Source organism: Dipodomys merriami, unplaced genomic scaffold (genome assembly GCF_024711535.1).
Source record: "Dipodomys merriami isolate MVZ:Mamm:240054 unplaced genomic scaffold, mDipMer1.0.p SCAF_3, whole genome shotgun sequence".
Lineage (NCBI taxonomy): Eukaryota > Metazoa > Chordata > Mammalia > Rodentia > Heteromyidae > Dipodomys > Dipodomys merriami.
Window position 1 is genome coordinate 43,357,587 of NW_027204492.1, and position 18,378 is coordinate 43,375,964.

Consider the following 18,378-nt stretch of genomic DNA (forward strand, 5'->3'; position numbering starts at 1 on the left):
TTCTGGCTTTTTTAAACTAGTTTTTTGGAGATAAAAGTCTTACAGACTTTTCTGCCTGGGCTGGCTTTGAACAGATCCATAGATCTCAGCCTTCTGAGTAACTAAGATTACTTATGGGTGTGAGCCACCAGTGCCTAGCATAGGGTTTATTTTTGTTTTGTTTTGCTTTGTTTGTTGTTTTGGGCATTGTCTTTCCTTGTGAAGGCTTTAATCAAGTTGCTGATAATATTTAAGAATATTTAACTCGGTGCTGGGAAGGTGGCTCAGTGGTAGAGCACTTGACCTTGCATGCCTGAGGCCCTGGGTTCAATTTCTCAGCACCACATAAGCAAAAAGAAAAAAGCCGGAAGTGGTGCTGTGGCTCAAGTGGTAGAGTGCTAGCCTTGAGCTGAAGAGTTGAGGGACGGTGCCCAGACCCAGAGTTCAGGCCCCACGACTGGACCCCTCTCCCCCCCGCCCCCCCAAAAAAGAATATTTAACTCACTCTTAATTAAGAGTGCATTAGTATAGGGAAGCTGCTCATACCAAAGAATTACAGGCCTCCAAATGTGGGCAGTACCAAGGGTGAGAAATGCTGGTGTAAAAAATTAAAGGAAGCTGACTGCAGGTGGCTCATGCCTGTAATCCTAGCTACTCAGAAGGCTGAGATCAGAGGATTGTAGCTCAAAGCAAGCCCAGGAGGGAAATTCTGTGAAACTCTCTCCAGTAAAGTACTCAGAAAAAACTGGTAGTGACTGTGACTGGAAGGACTGTCCCCACCCGCAGGATGTCAACGAGGGCAGTGAACCTAAGCGAGAAGGAATGAAGGGACAAGAGACATGAAGAATGACAGCAAGACAAGGATTCTGATCAAGCTGCAAATTTTTATTTTTCACACAGGGGTATTTATATGCTTGGCCGTTAAGGAAGCTTTTTCATTGGCTGTAGCAGTGCAGGATGTTTGCTTAGGTCAGGGAGAAAGGGTGGTCGTTAGCAGTTGCAGGATGTTTACTTCGGGCAAGATGAGGGTCGGATTCTGTAAACTCAGCCTCAAGATGTTCCAGTGAGATAGTCAAGACTATTATGTTGAGAAACTCAACTTTTGGCTCCCGACAAAGGACAATGCTTGGGCCCTGAGTACAAGCCCCAGGACTGGCAGAAAAAAAGGAAAAAAGTAAAAAGAAAAAAAGAATTAAAGGAAGTGAGTATGTTAACCATATAGAAGGTTAATGAGATTGTAGGAAAAAGAACTGCCCTGGCAAAACTCTATGGGACTGTAACTGGCTTTCTGGTGGAATGAAAGAAGGCTCAGGGGAATGTTGAGAAGAGACATGTGTTAATAAAGGGCAGATCTTAGTGACTCACAGGTTATTGTTGGGACTTGAACTTTTATTTTGAGTGAAATGGGGAACCATTACAGATTTTAGTTAGGGTTCTCATAGGATTAGGTTTTTAGTCAGATCACTCAGGTTTTAATTTTCATTTGTCAGTTGTGGGGCTTGAATTCAGGGCCTGGGCACTGTCCTTGAGCTTTTGTGCTCATGGCTAGTGCTCTACCACTTTGAGCCACAGCTCCATTAACCAATTGGAGATGAGTCTTACAAACTTTCCTGCTTGGGCTGGCTTCAAACTGCAGTCCTCAGGTCTCAGACTCCTGGATAGCCAGGATTATAGGCATTGAGCTACCAACATCGGCTTTCTCAGATTGTAATGTTGAAAATGGAATATTGAAGGAGGGAGGTTGAAGCTGACAGAGCAGTTAGGAGGCAGTTACAGTAATCCAGGTGAGTGATGATATAGACCAGTGGTAGCAGTGAGGAATATCTTGAAGGTAGAACAACAGGTGTCTCAACAGATTGCATAAGAGACATAAGAGAAACAGGAGGACACAGGTTACCAGTGCTTGAGTGGAGCACGTAGAATGATAGAATTACTCCTCACTGAGATGGGAAAGGCTGGCACAGAGATGTAGGTGAAGATTGTTTAAACTTCTGTTTTGGACATACTGCATTTGAGATACATGTTAGGCATCTGAGTAAATATGTGAAGTAGTTAGCTTATTATACAGTCATAGGTCACTTAATGACAGGGTTATCTTTGGAGAATGCCTTGCTAGGTGATTTCATTGTTGATAAAACATCACAGTGTACTTACTCAAATTTACATGACATATTCTACTAAACACCTATACTATGTGGTAGAGATATGTGACACAGTCTACTGTTCATAGGCCAGGATAAACAACAAGGTTAAATGAAGCAGAAGGGATAATGCTGCAATCAGGAGATGAGGCTGATGCCTGTGTAAGTCAATGCATTGACAGTAAACTTACATATGTGTTTGTGCTAGTATGGTCAGTGCTTCACACTCTTTCTTTGTTTTTTCACTCCAACTTGGTACTCTACTGCTTGAACCATACCTCCACTTCTGACTTTTGGCTAGTTTACTGGAGGTAGGAGTCTCTCAGATTTGTCTACTCAAGCTGGTTTCAAACTGCAGTCTTCAGATCTTAGCCTCCTGCATAACTAGGATTTTAGACATGAGCCACTGGCACCTGACAAACTCTCTTATTTAAAAATGGCAGTACAAGATTTTCAACTCTAGACCTCCTATTTGCGAAGCAGTTGCTCCACAAGTATTACCATACCTTCAACCCCTTTTGCTTTAGTTATTTTTCATATAGGGTCTTAACTTTTCTTGCCTGAACTTCCTTCTTCCTACTTTATGCCTCCGACATAGCTGGATGACAGGCACATTTCTAGCATGCCAAGATTTTTTTCCCCTGGGATGGGTTCTTGCTTTTTTTTTTTTATTGGGGCTGGCCTCCCAACAGTCCTCCCAATCTCTGCCTCCCAAGTATCTAGGATTATAGGTGTGAACTACTGGGTCAGGCTAACTTGCTTTTTAATAAACAAAAGAACTACACAATAAAATAATAGAAAGTATAGCTTGTAAATATATGTCAGTAATGGTTGTTTATTGTCATTGCTGTACTTTTTTTTCTTTGCTGGTACTGGAGTTTGAACTCAGAGCCTTGTGCTTGGTTTGAGTCATGTCTTCAGTCTGGCATTTTGTGGTTAAATGGAGATGAAGTCTCTTGGATTTTCCTGCTAAGACGTGTCAAAACTTGATCCTCAGCCTCCTGAGTAGCTAGGATTACAGGCATGAGCCATTGGCACCTAGCATATGTGCTGTACTTCTATATGACTGGCAACATAATTGATTTGTTTATGCCAGCATCACCACAAACATGAGAGTAAGATACTATGGTATTAAAGTATAATGTTGATGGCTATGATATCACTAAAGTATAGGAATTTTTCAGCTTCATCACAACTTATGTAATCACAGTGGTTGGCCCAGACATCATTATGTGGTATATGATTGTTGTAATATGGGGAAGAGGAATGTTCAAGAGAGAAATCCAGACAGTAGGCATTGTTAGTATGTAGATGTTATTTATTTAAAATCAAAATACTGGGTCAGGCGCCAGTGGCTCACGCCTGTAATCCTAGCTACTCAGGAGGCTGAGATCAGAGAATCATGGTTCAAAGCCATGCCCTGGTCAGGAAAGTCTGTGAGACTCCTATCTCCAATTAGCCACCAGTAAACCAGAAGTGGCACTGTGGTGGAGTGCTCACCTTGTGCTGAAGAGCTCAGGGATAGCGCCCAGGCCCCAAGCTCAAGCCCCATGATGACCCCTTCCCCCAAAAAAATACTGGGAAGAGATCACCAAGGGGCTGAGAGTAGACAGACAAAAGAAGAGATACAGGGACCAACTCAGGGACACGCCAATGTTAAGAAGTCTGGGAAAAGAGACCCCTTTTACCGAGAAGAAACAGCCCATGAGGCAACAAGAAACAGGAGAGTGGGGAATTCTGGGAGCCTAGTGAGGAATATAAGTGGAAGAGGAATGAATCATCAGTTGTGCCCAGCGTAGCAAGGTGAACACTAAGAATTGGCCATTGGATCATGACAAGGAGTAATTTGGGGACCTTAATATCAGCTCTTTTGGTGGAGTAGTGGGAAAATGATTAAATAAATGTATAAAAGGAAAAGAATGTCAGAAAGGGAACATTTACATTTCTTGTGATATTTGCCACAAAGAGGAATAGAGATACAGCAAAAACTAGGAGGGGCCCCTGTGTTTGAGAAAGTCTTCTTTTTGTCTTAAAGTGAAAGAGTTAATGCATGTATATGTATTCCTGTGAATACATATACATGTATAATATGAAAATGATTGTAGAGGAGAATGAGAAGGGAAGATTAATGGCACAGTGGACTTAAATTGTGCCTTTTCTTATTCTTTCATTTTTGTAGAATTTTTAGTTGCAATATTCTCTTATTTGAATCAGAATGCTCCCTTAGGCATTCCATATAAGGTTGGGAGTCTGCCTCCCATTTTACAGTGAAGAAACCAAGGTTATATTGTGCAAATGGTGTATTTCTTTAAAAAAAATTTTTATGTCAGTACCAGAGTTTGAACTCAAGACCTTTTGTTCTTGCTGGGATTGCTTGCCCATGGCTGGTGCTCTACCACTTGAACCATGCCTCTAATCTGGCATTTTATGGTTAATGGAGTTGGAGTCTCATAGAATTTCTGCCCAGGCTAGTTTCAGCCTCCTAGGTGCTAGAATTATAGATGTGAACCAATGATGTCCAGCAAGAAGCTGTATTTCATGTTTACTTACAAATTTTCTTCCAAGTAAGGCTCAGTTTTTCAGTTACCATCCTTTCAGGACTTCTGTGACATTTGAATTTTGCTTGTAAGAAATATTCCTTTCTAAAACCAGCCAGTAAATAACAGTTGAACCAAGCTTCTTTTAAATCGCTAACCTCAGAATTTGAAAGAAAATGTTCAGTACATTTAAGCCTATCTTTGATTGCATTTATATAAAATCATAGCAAAAATGATCATGTTCAGCCTTAACTGATTATTTTTATGTTTAATACAATTTTATTGTTAAGATATTGTACAGAGGGGTTACCATTTCATAAGTCAGGTAATAAATGCACTTCTTTTTTTGGATGATGTCATCCCTTCCTTTACTTTCCCCCCAAACAGTAATAAAAAAACTAAATACTTAAATTATACACATTATGAAAACAAAAGGAGAGGCTGGGAATATGGCTTAGTATTAGAGTGCTTGCCAAGCATGCATGAAACACTGGGTTCGATTCCTCAGTATCACATAACAGAAAAAGCCAGAAATGGCAGTGTAGCTCAAGTGGTGAAGTGCTAATCTTGAGCAAAAGAAATTTAGGGACAGTGCCCAGGCCCTGAGTTCAAGCCCCAGGACTGGCAAAAACAAAAGAAAAGGAAATCTGAGCTTGGCATGATAGTATATACCTGAAAACCCAGATACTAAGCACTGGCTTTTGTTTGAAAGATTTGGCTTTAGGGATTTTTTAATTTTTGTTGGTCATGGGGCCTGAACACTGGGCCTGGGCACTGTCCCTCAGCTCTTCAACTCAAGGCTAGCGCTCTACCACTTGAGCCACAGTGCCACTTCTGGCTTTTTCTGCTTATGTGGTGCTGAGGAATTGAACCCAGGGCCTCATTGCAAGGCAAGCGCTACCTTCCCAGACTGATTTTTTTTATTAGCATACATTAGCTATACAAGGGGGGATTTCATGTTGACATTCTTTGCATGTATGTAATTTATACCAATCAGTCTCCACCCCCTCTATGACTCTCCCTTACACTAATTCTGCTGGGTTTAAAGATTGTTGAGATCATAACAACTAAATTGGGATTGCATTTGCAGGAAGGTTTATTTCCCTGGAGGAAATGGAGGATCTGACTAAGGTATAGGGTGGTTGGCACCTGGTTATATGATAGAGAAATGACAGGCTTATGTCAGGAAGTTATAACTAAGAATGACTCATAGCAGCTTAGTAAGACATCAGGAATTGCTGCCAGGAAGATTTCACAGAAATGAAAGCTTATTGTATTCCTCATTGTGTATAGAATAAACTGAGGTTCTACTTCTTTTTCATATATTTGTTCATACCATGTTTCACAAATACTGAACATCATTATATTGCAGATTAGAGATACACTGTTATGCCTTCATGGAGCTTCTAGGTCAGAATACAGTGGATAGTATCTTTTGTAAGGGCACAGGGCAGGGAACATATTTTGTCTATTCTTCCTGGGATGCTATAGCAAATACTACAGACTGGGTGGCTCATTTAATAACAGGACTTTATTTTCTCACTGTTTAAAGACTAGATGTCAAAGACCAGAATGTTGGCATGGCTTTCTGGGGCAGATGGCCATGTTTTTGCTGTGTTCCCTACAGGGTCTTTTCTTTGTGCATATTTATCCCTGGAAAACTCTGTGTGTCCAGTTTTGAGGTATGCTCCAGCCTTTTTTTTTTTTTTTTTGGTCCGGTCATGGGGCCTGAACTCTGGGCCTGGGCGCTGTCCCTCAGCTCTTCAGCTCAAGGCTAGCGCTCTACCACTTGAGCCATAGTGCCACTTCCAGCTTTTTTCTTTTTTCTTATGTGATGCTGAGGACTTGGACCCAGGGCCTCATGCATGCAAGACAAGTGCTCTACCACTGAGCCACCTTCCCAGCCCCCCCCTTTTTTTTTTTTGTAAAGACAGAGTCTTGCTATCTTTGCCCAGGCTGGCCTTGAACTGGTGATCCTCTTGCCTCTACCCTCTTAATATCTGGGGTTTCAGATTTCCTTTTCTTTTTTTCTTATTCTTTTTTTTGGGGTCCAATTGTGGGGCTGAACTCTGGGCCTGGGCGCTGTCCCTCAGCTCTTCAGCTCAAGGCTAGCACTCTACCACTTGAGCCACAGCGCCACTTCCAGCTTTTTACTTTTTGCTTATGTGGTGCTGAGGAATGGAACCCAGGGCCTCAGGCATGCAAGGCAAGTGCTCTACCAATGAGCCACCTTCCCAGCCCAGATTTCCTTTTCTTATAAGGACACTAGTCAGATTGGACTAAGGCCTGATTAATGGCCTGATTTTAACTGAATCTCCTCTTTATTTTAGGTTATATTTATTTAGGTTATATTAGACAAGGTCTTGGTATGTAGCCCAGACTGGCCTAGAACATGTGATCCTCCATCTCTTTAGGGCTGGAATTACAGGCATATGCTGCCATGCTTGGCTGTGTAATCACCTCTTTAAAGACCTTTTCTCCAGGGCTGGGAAGTTGGCTCAGTGGTAGAAGCGCTTGCCTTGCAAGCCTGAGGCCCTGGGTTCGATTCCTCAGCACCACATAAGCAAAAGGAAAAAAGCCGGAAGTAGTGCTGTGGCTCAAGTGGTAGAGCGCTAGCCTTGAGCTGAAGAGCTGAGGGACAGCGCCCAGGCCCAGAGTTCAGGCCCCACGACTGGAAAAAAAAAAAAAAAAAATAAAAAAAAAAAAATAAAAAAGACCTTTTCTCCAAATACAGTCACATCCTCAGGTACTGGGGATGAAGGCTTCAGTATATAAATTTTGAAAGATAACAGTACAGCCCAAATATCTAGTATGAAAAAATCAGCTGGGAACTTGTTAGTTTTGCTGTGTAATATTGTTTTTTTTTCTTCTTAGTACTATGAAATATTCCTTCAACAGTCTCCAATGGATCCCTGCCTTGTATTTCATGAAGATGGATACTGACGTGAGCTGACAGTTTGAACCAATAGTCAGGGACACACTATGGCTATCATAACTTTACATCCCCAAGAATTAAGTCAGGTGAGCTTCATAGGATGGTATAGCTTTTGTAGCAACCGGTGCTATGCTGCAGTTGGTTTTTGGAAGCTTCCAGGTGGAAGGCAGGAACTATACATCCACATAATATTTGTGTAGGTTGGGGAGAACATTTAAGTGGGAGAAGGAGAAGATAGTAAGAATACTGTTTAGCTATATTTCTGGCACAATCAGATTAGGTTGTCAAACTAATTATCATATAAGGATTCCCAATTATTCTTATTTTTGTCCCAGTCCTGGGGTTTGAAGTCAGGACTTTGTATCCCTGCTCAGCTTTCTGGCTGCATGCTGGAACTCTGTCACCTTTACCCTTGCCTCTAGTTCTACATTTCACTGGTTAATTAGAGTCTTGCAGGCTTTTCTACCTGAGGTGGCTTCAAACTGTGATACTCAGATTTCAGCCTATGGATAGCGAGGCTTACAGGTGTGAGACACTGGTGCCTGGCTCCCAAGTATTTTCATAAGAACTTTGCCTGTAGTAATAGGTACTAAATCCACATGTCAATTCCATAGAGATTAGCATATTGGAATGTTGTAATCCAGATATTTCACTGTGTTGATTGATTGTATAGTGGTGAACATAGTAGGTTTTCAAATTATGCTGTACATTTGTAATATTTATAATAGTAAAACATCCCTATACTTAGATGATCATTTCAAACCAACTTGAGCAGGCAGGATAAAACAATATTGTCACTCTCAGTTTTTTTTTGTGTGTGTGCCAGTCTTGGTGTTTGAACTCAGGACCTGGGTGCTGTCCCTGAGCTTTGCTCAAGGCCAGTGCTCTAACACTTCAGACACAGCTCAATTTTGGTAGTTAGTTGGAGATAAGAGTCTCATAGACTTTCATTCCCCAGCTGGCTTTGAACTCCTAACCTCAGATCTCAGCCTCCTGAATAGCTAGGATTACAAACGAGAACCACTGGCACTTGGCTGTCACTCTAAATTTTCAGAAATAAATGGAGACATAGGCATATTCAAGATTTAAAAGCCACTTAAGCTAGGTGCCAGTGGCTCACACATGTAATACTAACTACTCAGGAAGCTAATAACTCCCTGGAGGACTGTGGTTTGAAGCCAGTGTGGGCAGACTCCATCTCCATTTAACCAGCAAAAGCTGGCTGGAGATGAGGCTCAAGCCATAATGCTCCAGCCATTATCAAGCAAGCTGAATGAGCATGAGGCCCTGAGTTTAAGTTGTATTGGCCAAAAAAAGCCATTTAGTAGCAAAGCAAAGCGGGGACAAGGGGCATGGTTCAAGTGGTAGAGTACTTTCCTGGCAAGCATGCATAAGTCCTTGAGTTCAAATTCCATCACTACAAAAAAGTGAAGTTGAAACTTCAATCAAGCTTGGACCTAATTCTGTAGGTTCAGGTTTACTGTTTGTATTTGTGTGCCAAGCTAATGCTTAGGCTTTCTGTGATGATGTAAAGATTTTTTTTTTAAGTTCTGAATTCAAAAAAGGGAATTACTAGCTGGGTGCTAATAGCTCACACCTTTAATCCTAGCTACTCGGGACTGAGATCTGAGGATTAAAGTTCAGCCATCTTGAGAAGGAAAGTCTATGAGACTCTTATCTCCATTAAACTACCAAAAAAAGCTGGAAGTGGAGCAGTGGCTGAAGTGGTAGAGTGCTAACCTTGAGCCAGAAGAAACTCAGGGACAGTGCCCAGGCTTTGATCTCAGGCTCTAGGACTGGCTGGAAAAAAGGAAGTTAACATGCTAATTCTCTCCTGTGTATCCTGTTTGATTTCTTTGAGGATCATGATTTGTGTGGTGATATTTGGGTAGGTGGTTGGGCTCTCTGTAGTGAAGGGAATTGAAAGGTTACTGCCTCAGCATGATGGGGCGTGAGCTTAGTTTAGCTCCTTGTATACAAGAAAAACTCACACTTTCATTAGAGAACTATTAGAGCTTCAAAGTAGAAAAAGTGCCAAATCTATTGTCTAGGATTTGTCAAAAGCTGAAAAGCCAAGCTGTGCTTCTACTGAGATGAGAAAAATGGCCTATTTTATTGTTATACAGAATGTTACTTTATGTTAAGTGTTACTTATAATAGAATTTAAGAAATATGTCTTCTTGCCTGGCTACTTCAGGGCTGGTTAATGTAGAGCTTGGAGAAAAAAATTGTCAGATATGAAACGCTGCTTGACTCCTGATTTTGTGGTTTGGACAGGAGGAGCTCTTTGTTCAGGAGGAGACTATAAGGAATTCTTCATCAAAGGCCCGGGAGCAGTCTGCAACTTAACTTCCATTTATTTCCAGGAAAGGTAAACCTGAGGCAGTCAGAGAGCAAGCAGGATCCTATGGCTTGTAGCCTGGGTTTGTAGATTGCTGGTGAAGGGTTGCTGACAATGGAGGCTCTGGGATAACTAGTCATGGCTCTTGTTATATCAGCTGTATCTTTGAAGCCAGTCCAGAATGTATAAGAAATAGTGTGCATGTACCTCCATCTCTTGAAAAGGCAACTTGTACAGAGCTCTGAGAGCCATGGCAAGGAAGTTGTATCTCCTAACTGAGATGCTGGGATCTCCCCTTCCAGTCAACACTAGTAATGAAATGGTCTGCCAATCCAAGATGCTTTCTTCTTTTCTAGCACCATGACCCGTTGCAGTCATCAGCAGTCCCCCTACCAGCTCTTATTTGGGGAACCCTACATCTTTGAAGACCTTCTAGGCTTGAAGGTCCACATTTTTCCAGATGCCTTTTTCCAGATTAACACTGCTGGTGCCGAGGTGCTTTATCGGACTGTTCGGGAGCTGAGTGGAGTGATTCTAATATTGTCCTCCTTGATATTTGCTGCCTATGGAAGATTCTGCATGCTGCCTAGCTCTCACCTGTCATCTGGCTAGAACCTGAGATGCTCGCAGGGGTAGGAGGGAGGAGATGGTGGTATTGTTATGGGTATAATGTTATTTAAAGCCCTAAAATACCCTGCTCTCTCTTTTCTCCAGGTGTGATGGGCCTTTCTCTGGCTCAACATGCCTCCCAGGTTGTTGGGATTGAGTTGGTTGAGATGCCAGGTGGACAGCAGCCTTCAATGGTACATAGCTCAGTCTGGACAGAAATTAAGAGATTCAGTTGAGGGGCTAGAGATGTGGTTCATCGTAGAGTTCTTGCCTACCATGTACAATACTTTGGGTTCCATCTTCAGCACCATAACCAATGAACTAACAAGCAAACAAAGAAGATGACAGTGTTTTTGCACCATGAAAAAGATTGTGTGGGAAGGAGGGACTATAATATCTATGACCAGTAAGGTTCTAAAGTGGTAAAGTTGGAATTGATGACCTTCTGGAATAATTCTAGTAACTGCTTTTTGGGAGGGAAGAGTATTGGAACTTTAACTCAAGGCTTCATCCTCTGGCTCAGCTTTTTTGCTTTAGGCTTGTGCTCTACTACTTGAGCCACACCTCCACTTCTGGATTTTTGCTGGTTAATTATAGAGTTTCTGGCTTCAACCCTCCTGGGTACCACTTCCAATAACTTTTATTGTTGTTCTATTCAGAAGAAGAGCCCAAGGGAAGGAACAAGCCTGGTTGATACAGAGGGAAAAGTAAAACTTCTGACAGAAGAGCCTTCTTGACATTAGGCTCATGAAGTATCACTGCCTAATACAATAGGTTTCAAACATATAATTTCAGCCTTAGAAACTTTTCTTCAGATAAAACCATGCTAGATTGTACTATAGAAAATGACTTGTCATCTCTACCCTACCTCAGCACAGTTCTTTAGGCATGAATGAAACCTTCTGATGCAGCAGGAAGACCACTTCAGGAAAACTCAAGACTCGTATGCCAGTACGTCTCTCAAGCTAAAAGGCATATTGAGACGTGCCAAGGGATAAGTGAAGTAGGTCTAAAAGCATTTCTTTCCTGTTTATTCAGAGATTTTCTAAAACCAAAGGGAAGATGGCAGAGCCCTGGTGTCTGTTGATTTCTGTGTAGCTGAATCATTCCTCTGCTAGACTGGGCTGTGTCATGTGGGCCTCTCTTCCACAGTATCACCAACTGTGAATTTCACACTGGGAGAGCAGAGAAGATTTTACCATGGCTATTAAAGTCAAAGGAAGATGGGCAGTCAATTATTGCTGTGGTGAACTCAACCTGTGCTGGGTTGTGTAAGGAGTAATTGAGTTCCCTGGTGAACTTTGCTTCCTCATTCCCACAACATTCTATGGAGTGCCCAGTGTGCCAGCTATGAACCAGCTTCTCCTATGTTCTTAACTAGTCCTGGGTGAGGGTCAGTTAGGAGTATCTTATAATGGGGACCATGATAGCTTAACTGTATTAATAATAGTATTTGTTCCTTTAGATTACAAGGTGGTTTGAGCCATCCAGAACTGCCAGGCTATCCACACACTAGTTTTTGTTTCCTGCAAGCCTTATGCTGAGACCACAAGGAATATCATCGAGTGAGTCTTTAGTTTTTTGTTGTTGTTATTATGATTTCGTTTTCAAAGTAATCCATGTTTGGCTTTTTAAAAACAATTTATTATCTTTAAGTGGTTGTACAAGGAAGTTCCCATTCTACAAAACTATGAGTACAAAGTGTCTGATAACATTGTCACCCATGGCTCCTAACCTACCCCATGTTTGTTTTTTTTGTTGGTTGTGGGGCTTAAACTTAGGGACTGGGTGCTATCCCTGAGCTCTTTTTTGCTCAAGACTAGCACTCTATCACTTTAGTAGAGCTCCACTTCTGGTTTTTGAGTGGTTGACTAGAGATAAGAGTCTTATGGGGACTTTTCTGCCCAGGCTGGCTTTGAACTGTGATCCTCAGATCTTAGCCTCCTGAGTAGCTAGGATTACAGACATAAGTTACTGGCTCCTGGCGTAATCCATGTTTAGTGTGCACAATTTAGAAAGCATAGAGAAGCAGAAAGAAAAAGGAAAAAAACCAATTCTATCCCCTTCAAGTGTTAATTGCAGGGCCAGATCTAGAGTGAGGCAGTTCAGGCATTCACTGTGGCTACTGTAAGGGTTTCTGAAATGAGAACACCAAGCAGTTCAGCCAGAAAAGAGTTTATTAGGTAGACCAAGCTTCTGGCCTGTACCAGATGTAGATGTGCAGAGAGTTGTGCTGGGTGGCACTGGAGAGTGTGTAGAGCAGTGTGTAGCTCAACTGATGGTGGAAAGAGATTATATAGGGAAAGGTGAGGAGGAGGTATGGCTGCAGCAAATGCAGAAGTGACCTCAGAGGATGAGGTACTTTATGGACTCACAGTCAGGTGATTAACAGTTACTGGTGATTATGGTTTAGGACAGGTAGTTTTTGGTAAGGCTAGTGCTGTCCTTCATGAAGAGGAGGGGGAGAAAGAAGGCTGTACTTATGGGGAGACCTAATAGCTACAACATTTTAAGGGGATACCAGAATTTTCAGTAATAAAGATACTTGTTTTAAAAAATGAAATGGGATTGAACTTAGGGCCTCATGCTTGCTAGGCAAACATTCTACCATTTGAGCCATCTTTCTCCAGTACTCAAGATGTATTTTTTTTTGCCTGGGGCTTGAACTCAGGGCCTAGGCACTGTGCCTGAGCTTCTTTTGCTCAAGGCTAGTACTCTACCACTTGAGCCACAGCACTACTTTTGGCTTTTTCTGTTTATGTGGTACTGAGGAATGGAACCCAGGGCTTCATGCATGCTAGGCAAGCACTCTACCACTAAGCCACATTCTCAGCCCTCAAGATACATTTTTAGTGCAATATTTAAAAATATCAAAATTAACATCCAAAATAATGATGAACAAAATATTAATTTTTTTAGTGGGGTGCTGGTTGCTTATGTCTGTGATCCTAGCTATTCAGGTGAGATCTGAAGATTGAGTTTTGAAGTTAGTCCTGGCAGAGAAATCCATGAGACTCTTACCTCTAGTTAACCAGGAAAAAACCAGAAGTAGGCCAGCCACTGGTAGCTCATGCCTATAATCTTAGCTACTCAAGAGGCTGAGAAAGTCTGTGAGACTCTGATCTTCAATTAAACACCAAAATCTCTCAGAAGTGGAGCTGTGGCTCAAGTGGTAGAGAGCTAGCTTTGAGCAAAAGAATTCAGAGACTGCTCCCAGGCTCTTAGTTCAAACCTCAGGACTGGCACAGAAAACCACAAGTGGAGGTGTGACTAAGAGGTAGAGCTCCAGCCTTGAATAGAAAAGCTAAGCAAGAGCTTGAGGCCCTGAGTTCAAACCCCAGTACTGGCATATTCCCCCAAATACTAATTTTTTAAAGGGGTGGGATATACATGTGAAAGAACATATGGTATTTGTATTTGTATTTCTGTCTTCCTTATTTCACCTAATATCTTCTAGTTCCATCTTTTTTTTACAAATAATGTCATTCTTTTTTGTTGTTGCTGTTGGTTGAGATGAGTGAACTCAGGGTCTGGGCACTGTCTCTGAGCTCTTTTTTGCTCAAGGCTAGCTATTTCGGTTTATGTGGTGCTGAGGAATCATGCATGCTAGGCAAGCATTCTACCACTAAGCCACATTCCCAGCCACTTACTGTGTTTTTCAGTTGCTTTTAAATATTTTTTTTTCCATTGTGTTTTTGACTTGCATTTTCTTGATACTGAGACTTTTTTCCATATTTTTTGCCATTTGAATTTCTTCTTTTGAGAAGTATATCGCTATCAGTGTGTGTCCATTTAACTGGATTATTTTGTATTTGTTTCTTACATTCCTTGTATATATTCCATATATAAATTCTTTGTCAGATGAGTATTTTATGCATATTTTCTCCCATCCAGTAGGTGGGTCTCTTCTTTCAGTTTGTCTCTTCCTTTGCTGTGCAGACATGCTGGGAGGCTGGGGAGAGTGGGTGTGGTGGAAGGATGGATAACATGTACCAAACACAGTTTGCTTAGAAGTAATATATTCCTGTGTTTTACAGCTCAGTGGGGGAAGAATAGTTCACAATCCCCTATTACATATCTTATGAATGACTTGAAGAGAGAAACTCAATTGCTTCAGACATAAACTAATGATTTGGGGACAGAAACATTAATTACACTTATTTGATTAGTATACATAATATATATGTATTGAAATATCACACTGTACTCACAAATATAATGATTATGTTAATCCAGTTTGTGTGTGTTTGTGTGTATGTATGTATAAATGTGAATTGTACTTGGGCTTGAACTCAGGGCCTTTTATTCTCTTGTTTGGCTTTTTGTTCAAGTCTGCTTGGAGATCAAAGTCTAATGGACTTTCTTGTCTGGGCTGGATTTGAACTATGATCTTTTTTTTTTTTTTTTTTTTTTGTCGGTCGTGGGGCTTGAACTCTGGGCCTGGGCGCTGTCCCTCAGCTCTTCAGCTCAAGGCGAGCGCTCTACCACTTGAGCTACAGCGCCACTTCCAGTTTTCTGGTGGTTTATTGGAGATAGGAGTCTCACGGTCTTTCCTGCCCGGGCTGGCTTTGAACCGCGATCCTCAGATCTCAGCCTCCTGAGCAGCTAGGATTACAGGCGTGAGCCACCAGCGCCCGGCTGAACTATGATCTTTAGATCTCACCTCCTGAGTACCTAGGATTACAGGTAGAGTCATATGGCCTTGAACTTGTGTTTTTCCTTCCTCTACCTCCCATGTAGCTGGGATTAGAGTTGTGGGCTACATTGCATGCCAGGCATTACAAATTTTACAATATTTTTTCCATTCATATATTATCACATCTGCTCAGGTATCTAGTATTTTCTGTGTGATTCTCTAGAAGTATATGTTTGTATAATACATAATACTGGGAAGCCTTTTTGGTGGCAAGATCTTACTGTCATTCCAGGCTGGCTTCCTGTCTCAGCCTCCTAAGTAGATGGATTATAGGTGAGGGATATGGCTTGTAAAGCATTTGTTGTATTATGAATAGGATATTTTTGTGCTATTTTTGAATTATCGCTGTTCTTATGCCCAACTACCTTACTCTTTTATTACTTGTCTTTTTCAGTTGATTTTCTTTATAGCTGTCTATCTGAACACTATATAAAAACGTGTTTGGTGCCATACACTGGTTGCTTACACCTGTGATCTTAGCTACTCAGGAGGCTGAGATCTGGAGATCTTAGTTCAAAGCCAACCCAGGCAGAAAAGTCCATGAGACACTTATTTCCAATTAACTACCAAGTAGAGCTACGGCTCAAAGGACAGAACATTGGCCTTGGAAAAAAAATGTTCAAGCCCCAGTACCAGCACAAAAATAAACAACAAAAAACAAAAATTCACACTTGTCTGTCTGCTTCTAATATTTCTTTTCTTACATTGAATGAACACTATTCTTTGGAGATATGATACTGAACATGTTTATCTTGTACTTGATTTTAATTGAACAGTGCTATTTAAATTATTGAGTGTCATCTAGGGAAACAAATTCTCTTCCAGTTTTATGTTTTGGGCCTTAAACTGATTATAAATCCATATGTACAAACATATAGTGTGAGTTTGTCTTTTAAAACACAATGGAGGGGGTAGGCAGGTGGCTCAGTGGTAGAGTGTTTACCTTGCATGCATGAGGCCCTGGGTTCCTCAGCACCATATAAGCAGAAAAAGCCAGAAGTGGTGCTGTGGCTCAAGTGGTAGAGTGCTAGCCTGGAACTGAAGAGCCGAGGGACAGTGCCCAGGCCTAGAGTTCAGGCCCCACGACTGACAAATAAAAGAAAACAAAACAAACACCACAATGGAATTCTGTGCTTTCATCAGAAAAAATGACATTGCCCCATTCATAAGGAAATGGAAAGACTTGGAAAAATTGTATTAAGCAAAGTAAGCCAGACCTAAAGTAACATAGACTACATGATTTTCCTCATTTGTACTAATTAGAATGTGCCTATAAATCTACAAGTAAACTCAAAAGATAGTAAAAGACAACAAAATAAATTTGGACATGATAAATTAAACAGGACGCTAAACATTCACACAGTGAGACCAAAGGAGAACATTTTTTAGGAGAGGATCACAGGGCTAAATAGCGTTGTGCATATGGTCATATAAAGAGATGCTTATTGCCAGGTGCCAGTGGCTCATGTCTGTAATCCTAGCTACACAGGATAATGAGATCTGAGGATTGTGGTTCAAAGCCAGCCTGGGCAGGAAAATTGGTGAGACTATTATCTCCACTTTAACCACTAGAAAACCGGGAGGGGCACTGTGGCTCAAGGGGGAGAATGTTCAACTTGAGCTGAAGAGCTGAGGGACAGTGCCCAGGCCCAAAGTTCCAGCCCTACAACCGACAAAAAAATTTAAAAAAATAATGATGCTTATTGAAATGAACAATGAATTCCAAGAAATGAAATGAGGGTTTTTTAAAAAAAAATTGTAGTTCTTTTTTTTTTCTGTTTTTTCCCCATTTGTTGCTATTTTTTATTTCTGTACCTCTTTCTTGTATATAAATTTATCTGATTTGAGGAGAAGGGGAAGGACAGAAATGGTGGGACAAAAGGTGAACTAATTTAACAGTGACACTATGCTGGAAATGAACTATACAACTTAGGGGAGTGTGGGGGTCAGGAGGGAAAAACTGGGAGAGAATGAGGGAGGGGGTCACACTGTTCAAAAAGAAATGTTCTTGGGACTGTGAATGTGGCTTAGTGGTAGATTGCTAGCATGCATGAAGCCCTGGGTTCAATTCCTCAGTACCACATAAACAGAAAAATCCAGAAGTGATGCTGTGGCTCAAGTGGTAGAGTGCTAGCCTTGAACAAAAGAAACTCAAGCCCCGAGTTCAAGCCCTAGGACTGGCAAAAAAAAAAAAAAAAAGAAAAGAAATGTACTCAATATCTGACTTATGTAACTGTAACCCCTCTGCACATCACCTTTACAATAAAAATTTAAGACAAACAATTTAAGGGGTTGGAAGCATGGTTCAGTTATTAGAATGCTCTCCAATGAGCAAAAGTGTCAGGTACCAAGTTTGAGTTCTGATCTCAGACCTAAAAAAAAATTAATCCAGATGCCTGTGGCTCATGCCTATAATCCTAGCTATTCAGGAGGCTGAGATCTAAGGATTGCAGTTTGAAGCCAGCCAGGGCAGGAAAGGCCATGGGACTCTTACTTTTTTTTTTTTAACCTATTTTTCTTTTTTGAAAAAAAAATTTAAAATGTTTACATTTTATTGTAGAGGTCATGTACAGAGTACGTGCATGAGTACGTTTCTTTTTGAAGTGTTACAGTCTCCCTCATTTTCTCCCACTTTCCCATCCCCCCATTCTCTTCCCCTCCCCGCAAGTTGTACATTTCATTTCCAGCATAATATCTAGTGAGTATCATTGTTGCATTGGTTCACCCATTGCCCCACCATTTCTGTGATTTCACTTCCCTTCCCCAAATCAGTTAAACTTATATATAAGACAATGGGTACAGAAATAAAAAAACAGTGTCAACAGGGGATAAACCAAAGGAAAGAAAAAAAGAAATAATGCAAGCAGCACACACACACACACACACACACACACACACACACACACACACACACACACAATTTAAGTGGTGATATTGTAGGTGACTTTGTAGGTGAATTTTGTTCCTTTTACTTTTCTGTACTTCTCTATAACGAATCTTTGGTATGAGAGGAAAAAAGCCATCTATTCTAAAAAGTTTCAGTAGAATGAATTAATCTGAATGAATATTTCTGAGCATAATTTCTGATGGAGTTGGTATGTTCTTGACTTCACAACTATGGAAAGCATTCCATGTTTAGT

General features: G+C 41.1%; 1 protein-coding gene across 1 annotated transcript in view; it reads left to right on the top strand.

The window, feature by feature from the left end:
* The window catches only part of Trmt2b (tRNA methyltransferase 2 homolog B), a 53,661-nt gene that overhangs the window by 30,872 nt on the left and 4,411 nt on the right, over positions 1 to 18,378 (top strand). Inside the window, 9 exon segments of the mRNA XM_070039335.1 lie at positions 7,532 to 7,678; positions 9,870 to 9,891; positions 9,894 to 9,963; positions 10,290 to 10,462; positions 10,465 to 10,495; positions 10,640 to 10,704; positions 10,707 to 10,743; positions 11,695 to 11,813; positions 12,008 to 12,107. Coding sequence (XP_069895436.1) covers positions 7,532 to 7,678; positions 9,870 to 9,891; positions 9,894 to 9,963; positions 10,290 to 10,462; positions 10,465 to 10,495; positions 10,640 to 10,704; positions 10,707 to 10,743; positions 11,695 to 11,813; positions 12,008 to 12,107 — 764 coding nt within the window.